General features: G+C 32.4%; 1 protein-coding gene across 1 annotated transcript; it reads right to left on the bottom strand.

Annotated features, from left to right (window-relative positions):
- Positions 1 to 3,322: 3,322 nt before the first annotated feature.
- On the bottom strand, positions 3,323 to 10,531 carry LOC130810572 (auxin response factor 5-like). The gene is made up of 14 exons (XM_057676679.1): positions 9,203 to 10,531; positions 8,392 to 8,504; positions 7,605 to 7,703; positions 7,459 to 7,515; positions 7,228 to 7,380; positions 7,033 to 7,117; positions 6,737 to 6,827; positions 6,382 to 6,546; positions 6,153 to 6,275; positions 5,990 to 6,065; positions 5,731 to 5,866; positions 4,388 to 5,499; positions 4,092 to 4,282; positions 3,323 to 3,605 (listed from the first exon to the last, which is right to left on the bottom strand). The coding sequence occupies exons 1-14, from the start codon at positions 9,333 to 9,335 to the stop codon at positions 3,482 to 3,484; spliced, it is 2,658 nt and encodes an 885-aa protein (XP_057532662.1). The 5' UTR covers positions 9,336 to 10,531; the 3' UTR covers positions 3,323 to 3,481.

Below are 10,531 nucleotides of genomic sequence, written 5' to 3'. Positions count from 1 at the left end.
TAAACCTAATCACACGTTTTGTGTTGAAATTTGATACATAATCACTCTTTTGGCCGAAACTTTTGATAGGAAAATCACATTACTGCAATATTTGCGGCATTAGAACCTAGACTTCAAGATCTTTCCAATGATATATTATATGCCCAACTCCGATAACCGAGTGAGAAATGACGATCTTTTAAAGTTTGTTTGTGCTGAAGTTTGATATATGTTCAATTTTTTGGCAATAACGTTGTACAGAATAATCGTATTAATGCAAGATTTGCATCATTAGAAAACTAGACTTCAAGAGCTTTCCAACAACATATTATATGCCCAATTCTGATAATCAAGTGCACGTCTTATGCGACCATGTCGTGGTCCCGTCGCACGCGACTGAATGTTAGAATTCACTGCAAAATTTAAACGGTCGTCATTTTTTGCTTGATTGTCATAATTGGGCATATAATATTTCGTTGGAAAGCTCTTGAAGTCTAGTTTCTAATGCCTCAAACCTTGTATTAATACAATTTTCTTTTATAAAACGTTATTGCCAAAAGATTGAACATGTATCAAATTTCAGTACAAACAAACTTTAAACGATCGTTATTTCTTGCTCGTTTATCGGAATTGGGCATATAATATATCATTGGAAAGATCTTGAATTCTAGGTTCTAATGCCGCAAACATTGAAATTATATGATTTTTCTATTTAAAGTTATAGCCAAAAGAGTGAAAATATATCAAATTTTAACACAATCATATTGATTCCGCAATCATATTGATGTTCATTTTAGTTGGCCATTGTAATTCGATTTTTAGTTTTAGCTTGTATTAGTTCAATGAGTGTTCGGAGAGAGTATTTGGTGAGATGTTAGAAATTAAAGATTTTAAAAATTTTACTATATAAAAGATGGCGATAAAAAAAATGACGAAATATAATAACGTCCGAAAACACGAAGTACATGGAAGAACAGGACACAGGAGGGTAATAGAAATAGAATGTTAGGATGGCGTATTTTATCACGTGAATTTCGAGGATCTTTCACATTGATCGGATGATAAAGGTTCTCTCATTTTTATTCTTTTTAGTTTTGTTTTTTAAATTCTTTTAATTCATTTTACTAGACAATATATCTTTATTTCTTTTTGGAATATCCAATTTAGGTTTTTTTAGTCAATCTAATTTTTAATGATTTGATTATTTTTAGTAATTGTAATTGATTTTTACTTTTGGAAACTGATTAATACTAATTGAAACTAATTTTTACCGGCTAAAATTAATTTTTACTCATTTAACTTGATTTTTACTTTTGGAAACTGATTAATACTAATTGAAACTAATTTTTATTGATTAAAATTTTAATTTAATAATAAACTAGACAGATTCCCATGTAAAACACAGATGCTATAAATGTTACTGAGATGAACATAAACTTAATTTTTTTTTTTGAGATGAACATAAACTTAATTATAAAATCTTGTGTATTTATTATGATATTATTATTATCAAAGTGAATAAATATTCATTATACAAAAATATTAAAACATATACTCATAGTAAATATTGATAATTGAGACAAATAAAATTTAAAAATTCCTAAACTATGATAAATATGAGTAAGGACTTAGTTTAAAAAATAGCCAAATTAGTTATCTTATCATATATGATCATGATTTATTATCTAGGTTTAAAAAAAGATTTACATGTATATTATTCTTTTGGTTTATGTAAGGAAATATAGTATTTCAATATATCATCACATATAGTTACAATCAATCATAAAATATTACATGTTTAAATGAGTTAATTATTTCTCTAAATATGAAGTCAAATATCAAAAGTTTTCTTGTTAATAATAGAAAAAAGGGGATAAAATTTTTAATAACAGTGCCAGTGCCACACATGTCTCAAGTCATTTATTTATTAGTACATTTTATTGATTATGATTGAGTTGTACTGATTATAACTGGTTTTTCTTGATTGTAATTAATTTTTACTAATTGTAACTTATTTTTTGCCAACTCTGATTTTTACTTATTTTAATTTATTTTTACTGATTACTTTATATTTTTAAGATAAACTAAATAGGGCCTAAGTTTTGCACGCTATCAAATATATTAAATATATTGATTTTTACTTATTTAAACTTATTTGTCAAAACTTTTTTTGATTTATATCAGATACTAACTAGAATAACTTTTTTCAAAAACAATAGAAAATTTTATATTTTTTGTTAAGCTTAACATACTAAAATGGTATTTTTTTTTTTTACTGAAATGAAAAGGGAAAGTGAATTCATTGCTTTAAATAAAAGCATACGATCTTTTTGTTATTTTTTCATGCAAATTAGAAAAACATGACTTATATATATCCATAATAATGAAAAATTAGATATCTTATTTTGTTAGTAGGTACTGTTTGACAAATCTAATAGGTTTTTAGATTGTTTCTAACAAAAAAAAATTTATTCTTTGTAATTTCTAGCAAAAAGTTGTGTTTTTATTGGTGGTAGTTTATGTCCAGATAAATTCTAAGTTATTTTTTAAAAAAATCATCATTTATAAGTAGTTTTGATGATTCTTTCTAAAAATTATTTTAAAAGTTATTATTAAAATAATTTGCATTGAGAGAAAAATCAACAAAATTTTACTTGATTATATTTTAAATTATAATATAGAATAAAATACAAACTAAAACTAATTGATCTAGTATAAAAAAAAGAAATTAACTACTTCAATGATAATACTTTATCCGTTTCTTTTTGTACTTCTCATTTACTATTTACACACTTTTCAATGCAAAATTTAAACCTTAATATCTTAAAATATACATAATAAAAAATTCTAAAAGATACATAATAAAAAATAGTAAAAAATAAATAATAAAAATATATACATTAAGACAAATTTAATGAGATCTCACATGGATATATTTTATCTTCAAAATATGTGTAAAAAACATTAATAAAATTTGTTTCTCCTTAAGATGAAATATTACAAATGAGAAAAAAAAAATTAGAAAACGGAGTGAGTATATAAAAGCATCAAGTAGAGATTATTAGGAAAAAAAAATTATGTGATAGTTTAAGGAAGATGAGGTAGCATTTGTAGAAAAACGTCGCCGTTATAATTGAGGAAAATGAACTACTCCTATGTACATTTGGCATGATAAATTGATGACTTATAATATTAAATTGAATGGTTTCGGAAATAAACTAATTACATAAATCTATTTCATGATGAGACAATCTTATAAAAGTTCAAATATTATTATTAGGTCATACTAGAAGATTAATTTTCAAAATATAATGAATGGAAATTGCAGAATTAAACAACACTCTGAGTAATTGGTGATGGATAGAATTAAGCTTATGGTACAAAATTGTCACTTTCCCCTTTTGTTTAAGACATGATGCCATACATTCAAACATTTGAATTACATTACATTACATAAAAGTCAGAATAAGGTTAGCAAAACAAAGCACTAATTTCTAATATCTTAAGTGGTATTGCTCATCCCTGGAATTGCATTGCTGTTGAGAAGCTGCATTCCTTCTTCACTCATCTGCTGAACTTCTGCAGGTGATAATATACGTATGCATCGTACACAACTCACAAACTCCCTGCTCGAATCATAACAAAATCCCGACTTATCAGTACGTAGTGCATATAAAAATACTCAGTTATTTACTATACAGGGATTCTAGAATACTAGTATAGGGCGGAATCTAGGATACTAGTGTGGGATGGGCCGGACACTCATTTATGCATGTGGGTTGAGCCAACTCGATTGTCGTTCTTCTTTGTTATATATTACGCAATTCAATACTAATAGGGTTTTTAATCAAATAACCTGGGTCTGATTCACGTAGATTTGATCGTTTGCATAGAGAAAATTCATAGGATACTCGATTTTTGTTTTTTTATATGTTACACAATTCAATACTCATAGGGTTTTTAACCAAATAACTTGGGTCTGATTCATGTAAATTTGATCGTTTGTTCATTTGTTAAATTTTGAACAAAGTATTCTATTGCTAGCATGGAGTTACATGTAGCGTAAATTTAGTGTGTTCTAGGAAAAAAGCGTTGAAGAGATAGAGACTTACTCCCACGGATCATCTCCAACCAATAATACATCATTCTCGAAGTCTATGTAAACTAGCTTCCATGCTGATCCCCTAGGATCATTGAGCAGACCCTCTAGTCCGAACATGCGTTCAATAGCAGCGTGCAGCTCATCATAGTCCTTGAAGCTTGTTACGTCGATTGATCTCCCAACTGATCCTGCTTTTTGCACCTATCGATAGAAACCACAGTCGAATAAGCGAATACAGCAAGATGTTACAGAAAATATTTAGCAAGCAATTTTCCATTCCAACTCTTTCCCTAATTTAGTACAAACCTTAGTATATGTACGCATCGGAGGCACCACTTGTTGCCACGAGTTTTGCAAAAGACTACTCTCGTCGAAATCCACGTTGCTAGAAGACGTTCCACCAGAATTGTTATCAGGAAAATCGTGTAAAAACGCCTGCGAATCAGCTAGGCTAGCTGAGGTTATTTGAGACTGAAAATCTTGGCTCGAACTGAAGTTGCCCACTAAACAATCAGAGGAATATTGCAAGCTGGCCTCCTTAGACGGGCACAATTTATTCAGCACGTCATTTGAAATGGATGGATTAACCATCGTATTCCCACCATTTCCGATGTCTATGTCAATGCAGCTATATATCTCGCTCTGATTATTGGTTTCATCCGACAGTTGAGAATACGAACCAAATCGATCTGATTGTGTTGGATACTTCAGGCTTTGATTTTGATCCCAGAAGTCTTGACCAAGTGACGGCAATGAGGGATCAATCACTTCTGGAATAGTTGTTGGACACGGTAGCCAATCGGGCGTATCCAGGTAAGGAAACAAATTGTTTGAACTCGAATGATCAGATGGCAAAATATCGGTTAGTGCAGAGTTAAATACAGACGGCACAGCTGGTGGTTGCATCAGTTTCTGATTGTTATGTTCTGCATAAATGGTCTGCTGGGTGGGAGGATTTGAAGCATTGATCGTCTCTGTCTCCTCGTTGACGTGACCTCCCAAAGCACCCTGCTTTAGATTACTAGGTCCACAGAGAGGATCCGACTTCGTTTTATCGGCGTCGACTGTGGGCTGGTTTGTCTTGTTAGTTTGCTCTACTAGTGATACATTTCCTATATCTTGTTCATTAATATGCTGTGAAGCATAATTTTGTACCGAAACACTCTGCGAGGAAACTAGATGTGGTTTTTGTTGTGTTCCTGTCTGAACATTTGTCTTTGTTTCGTGCTGTACGGGCAGTGGTATAGACGAGGGCAGCATTGAAGGATAGCTCATACTTTCTGGCCGTATAAACGCCTTAACCAACTGTTCCGACCAAACATTTGGTAGTGTTGCATACGAGAGATTTGCAGCAGCAATATCTGCCGGGAACTGAACGAACGGCCGCTTTGTCGGATTTCCCCAATCAAACTCTCCTCCTGTAGAAATTGCAAAAAACTATGATGTTTTCCATGGGCGAGATATACTGTGCCATGGTCCAAAGCACTGTCACATGATTCACTAACCTTCTTGTGAATCGCGAATCAAAAAAGCAAATTATGGTTGGTTGTGGGCTATTTTACGGTCATTTTGAGCAAATTGCGAATTCAAAAGGCAAATTAGCTAGTGAATTATGTTACACTGGTTTAGAGAAGACGTAATCAACTCACCGAAAATTCCAGGATGGAAGGGTCTTTTAAAACCCGAAGTCAAAGAAGGAAACAGGAAGAGACTTTCAGGAGTCTCGATTTCCCATGCATTCACCCTGCTTTGCTTATCACCACATCCAGGTTCGTCCCATTCAACCTGTCCATGGCAGAAAATAAAATACATATACATTAGGCATCGGACAGACAGAAGATTGCTTCGAGCAGTATAGTAAACCACCGATGGCTTCAATCGAGGGTTAGAGCCAAGAAGATCAAATACCTGCATATTGCGCCATTTTGATCCAGGCCATCTCAATGGATCCAAGTCACTTATGCTAACTATTGTTCCCATATATCTGAAAAATTATGTTTTTTCGAGATTAATCACTTTGTTTAATGGTTTTTGTTTTATGATTAGCGTGTAGCATCGACAATGCATCTACCTTCTTTTACCAGATTCCTCTGTCTCCAACATCATACCGAACCTCATCCCTGCAGAAATGGGTGTTCCATATATTGCCTTCCGAAATTTACTAGCAGGAATTACAAATTCAGTCGGACATGCCCTACAAACATCAAAGCATACAAGAAACAGTAACCTTTTAATTCCAATTTTCTTTACGAGAAAAACTTTTAAGAACGAACATTTGAGATATAAAATGTCACATCTACCGAGGGTTGTAGAAAACTGTGAATGGAGTTCGGTTGGCAGCAGCATGTGCTGCAGCAGCAAGGACGCCAATGTGCATACTGTCAGCAGATAAAACAGACGATGGAAGGGTTGTTGTCTCACGATTTGCACGCCTCACACCAATCATCAAGTGACCCTTCTCGTCTCTTGTGGGAGCAAAAATAAAAATAAAGCGGGTTATACAAAAAGATAAAGACATGTAAATAATACACTTTTTCGAGTTTGAACAAAAGATTACACAACATATCACAATCAGTTGCAATTATATCAAAACGAAGGTATATATGAGTAAAGCATCCAAGTAATATAGACGATGAACTTGTCTATGAGTCTCACCTAATAAACAGAACTGCATCACCCGCACGGAGTCTCTTTGAGCCAACAAAAACACTCCACCCAGTAGTTAGAAGGTGTCTTTTGGGCTGCCCTGCATGAGGAAGAAAAGGATCGATTATTACTCCTTTGTCCCTTTGAATTTGCTGGATGACAATGATCGAAGTGAGAAATTTTCGGATGTTGTATAGCAAATTGAAAGGCAGTAAGGAGTGTTAGCTAAGAGCACTTTAATATTAACGACACTTTTCACCAATTTGAGACTTAAATTACGAGGGCAAAAGGGAAAGAGCACGAACCGCGATAGATATGACGGAATGTCCATGTATTATCATGCAAGTCTTTAACAACAAGCTCTTGGAACGGAGGTTGCATGGTGTAATCCTGTAAACTTACCATTTCAGATATAAAATACAATAACGCTCCTGATGTACAGGCATCGAATTCAGACTTGTCTACTCGCTAACAATCATAAATGAAAAAAGAAGCCTTACCAAAGGAGGAAACAGCTTTTCTGCTGCTCGACGAGGCACAGAGAAACCTCCATGAGTACTTGTATCGCTTGCTGTCAACGTTTTGCAAAAGAATTCGGTTGGGTGCTTGCTCGTATTATGGCCAAAATCAGGTATAGGGTAAACATCCTTCTCCTGAAATCGAAGAAGAGGCATCTTTTGTTAGCATGATCCGACTTGCTAAAAATGTATGTGAGCTTTATGTGCACTTACAGCTTTGACAGGCTGAAGACTCATTTGAGCAAATATCTCATCGGTTTCCTTATCTGCCTATAAAATAAAGAAGACACGAGATAAACAGTAAGAAACAGTAGCAACAACTTAAGTATATAAGTATATATCCAAGGACAAATACATACATGAAGTGTAACATTGTGAACTTGACACATCAATTGAGATGGAAGATTTGGATAGTTAGGGATCTGCGATGTTGCTGGGCGCTTTGTGGATATCGCTACCTGTAATGACAGTCTCAAACTTTAATGACTCGAGTATGTAAATACTCGACATAAGAACACTAGATTACGGCCAGTAATATACTCGACATATACAACAATGCCAAAGCCGTAATCTCAATAGTTAAGGGCCGACTACATGAACCGATAGATCAGTTTATGTGGTCGTACTTTGCTAAACACATGCTTGAGATAAATTAAATTAAGACCATGATACATAATCTAAAGACAAGTTTAAATCACTTTTCATTTTAGTTTATCCCACTAATTTTGCGCACTTTCCTTTTTTGTCGATGGTGTCAGTTTCCTTCTTTTAATCTCATCCACGAACTTGTATTGTTTTTTTCATCTTAACAGCTCATTTCTATAATCTAATTGTATTTGTCTCATTCTCAAACTCAATTTCTATTCCCACTAAATTTTACCCATTTTGCAACTTGTGCAAAACCAGAGGGAAAGGGGAGTATTAGGATTCATAAATACAAGTCACCGAATGTCAAAAGTTTGGTGAAGACTATTTGATGATGATGAAATCCCAACTACATAGTATAAACACCCATTTCTTACTAAATTTACTTGATATGGAAATAATGAAATATCAAGAAAAGGAAAGCTAAATGGAGAAACGCCTAATATCATGAAAAAAGGGAAAAGCACAAATAAAACAATAAATCTGATTCATAGTTCAGACCTGCTCAATATGGCCTTGTGGGAAGTAATACACAAGACTTCCTACTTGAGGTAAAGACACTAGTGGACCAGCACAGGCATGCCATAGCTCTGAGTTTAAAGGTTTCCTGGATCCTGCAAACAAACCCAAATCAATTCTCCTACAATTAAATCAAATCGCAATTTGATTATTAGTATAAAATGATGCCAATGGTATTTGAAATTTTTTTTTTTTAGTAAGGTTGAAACGAGAGTCTTGTATTTAATTTCTAATTCTCTCTTAAAAATTTAAAATTATTAATGATATAAAGAATTTGTTAAATTTTATGTAGAGCGTAATGTATCATTAGTCATTACCATGTAATAAAAGTAAAATTAGAACATACAAACATTAAACTCTTAATTTCAATGAAAAAGATTATTTCAAATTGATCAAACTCTAATTCTCTCCACCAATAAAACAAACAAATCAAACTTCATGACTATCATATTTGACATACTTCTACTACAAGTAAAAACTAGTACAAAAAATAAACATTCACTTCATTTTGAAGAAAAATGTAATCAACCCTAGTGACTCTTAGAGTATATTAATGATAACATATGTCAGAGCCTCAACTATCAGCTGAGGGGTCATCGGTATTTGAACTCGTGATCTCTTGTCACGCCGGCTTTTGATAAGATGTTAAGAATCAACTTAATCAAAACCTTAAAAGCTCAGAATATGTTATATACTTTAGTAAGGTATTCACTAGCTTACCCTCGAATCAAAACAACACATGCAAAAATTTCTATGAAATGAAGAAGGATATAATAAAAGAGACAGAACTAACCAGAATGGTCTTGCATTTCCTTCAATACCTTCATTTCTTCAAGCAAAGTTGATGAAGATGGCCCTACATTACTTCCTACTACTACTCCTCCTGGTTTAGCCTTCTGTTCTACTACGATTACAGAAGAAGCCATCAGAGTTCTAACTTTCTCTCTCCTCCCCTTTTTCTCTCTCTAAACCACCATGAAAACTCAAAACACCATAATACAACCCCACAATACAAAATGAGCAAAACCCTTCAATTTTTCCTCCATACAAAGCAAAAAAATAGAAGAAAAGTACCCATTTCCCAAAAAAACTGAACTTTCAATTTATGATCAGAAATAAGCAGTTCATAAATATATTCCAATACTTGTTCATAACAAATTCCATCAACCCTCCTTGTCAATAGAGAATCTAGCACTACTCCCCCTCTTAAAAACCCAAAAAAAAAAGACAATTTTCTTTCTAATTTTTATAAGGTAGCAAATTTAATCAGACAAAATAGATATAAAAACATCCAAAATGAAGGAACAAAACCTGCAAAAGAAGGAATTACTGTGATTTGTAGTGGGCCAATTTTACAATAATCCAATAGATTGAAAAGGAGAGGGAAAAAGGGGAGAAAAGGAAAAGAGATTCATAAGAGAATTTCATAAGAAAAGGGGCCTATCCCCTATTCATACTCCATTCATCAATTCAAGCACGCGTATCAAAGCGTGAGCTTGCACAGTTTTTTCCTGGGAAATTATGAAAATTTATGGAAAAGATAAAAAATTATAAAAAGTGAAACTTTTTTTAATTTTAATTTAAAAATTAAAGCTTTTCTCGATATTCTAAGTACCCACAAAAAGAAATCGACCTTTCAATGATCAAACCAAACAAAACAAAAAAATTCCCATCATTTCTGGGTTTTTCCCCACTTATTTTCTTCAAACATGGAAATTTTTGCCCCACCAAAATATTAAAAAAATGGAATTTGCCTACCAAAATATGTAAGAATTAGATAAAGTTATGATCCTTTCAACTATGGTAGGTTTATAAAGAAAAAATAATTAATTTTAAGGTTTGAAAATTGAAAATCAAAGCTTTTTTGATAATGGTGATTTCTTTGCAGCCTTAAACAGTGGAATGAGCAGAAATGAGGAAGGTTAAGATTACACGAAATTACTTCTGCTTATTATTGGATAAATTAGTAAAAAAAATTTAGTGATTTACTTTATTTATTTATTGTAATTAATTTTATTAAAAAAAACTTTTAGATATTTAAATTATTTATAAATTTAAAAGAAAACTAAAAAATTGAATAAAAAACATGGAATAAATGGGAGACCCGGAGGGTAATAGAATG

The sequence above is a fragment of the Amaranthus tricolor genome, chromosome 4, assembly GCF_026212465.1.
Source record: "Amaranthus tricolor cultivar Red isolate AtriRed21 chromosome 4, ASM2621246v1, whole genome shotgun sequence".
Taxonomy (NCBI): domain Eukaryota; kingdom Viridiplantae; phylum Streptophyta; class Magnoliopsida; order Caryophyllales; family Amaranthaceae; genus Amaranthus; species Amaranthus tricolor.
The sequence above is the reverse complement of the archived record's forward strand: the minus strand, read 5'-3'. Positions and strand labels throughout refer to the sequence as shown.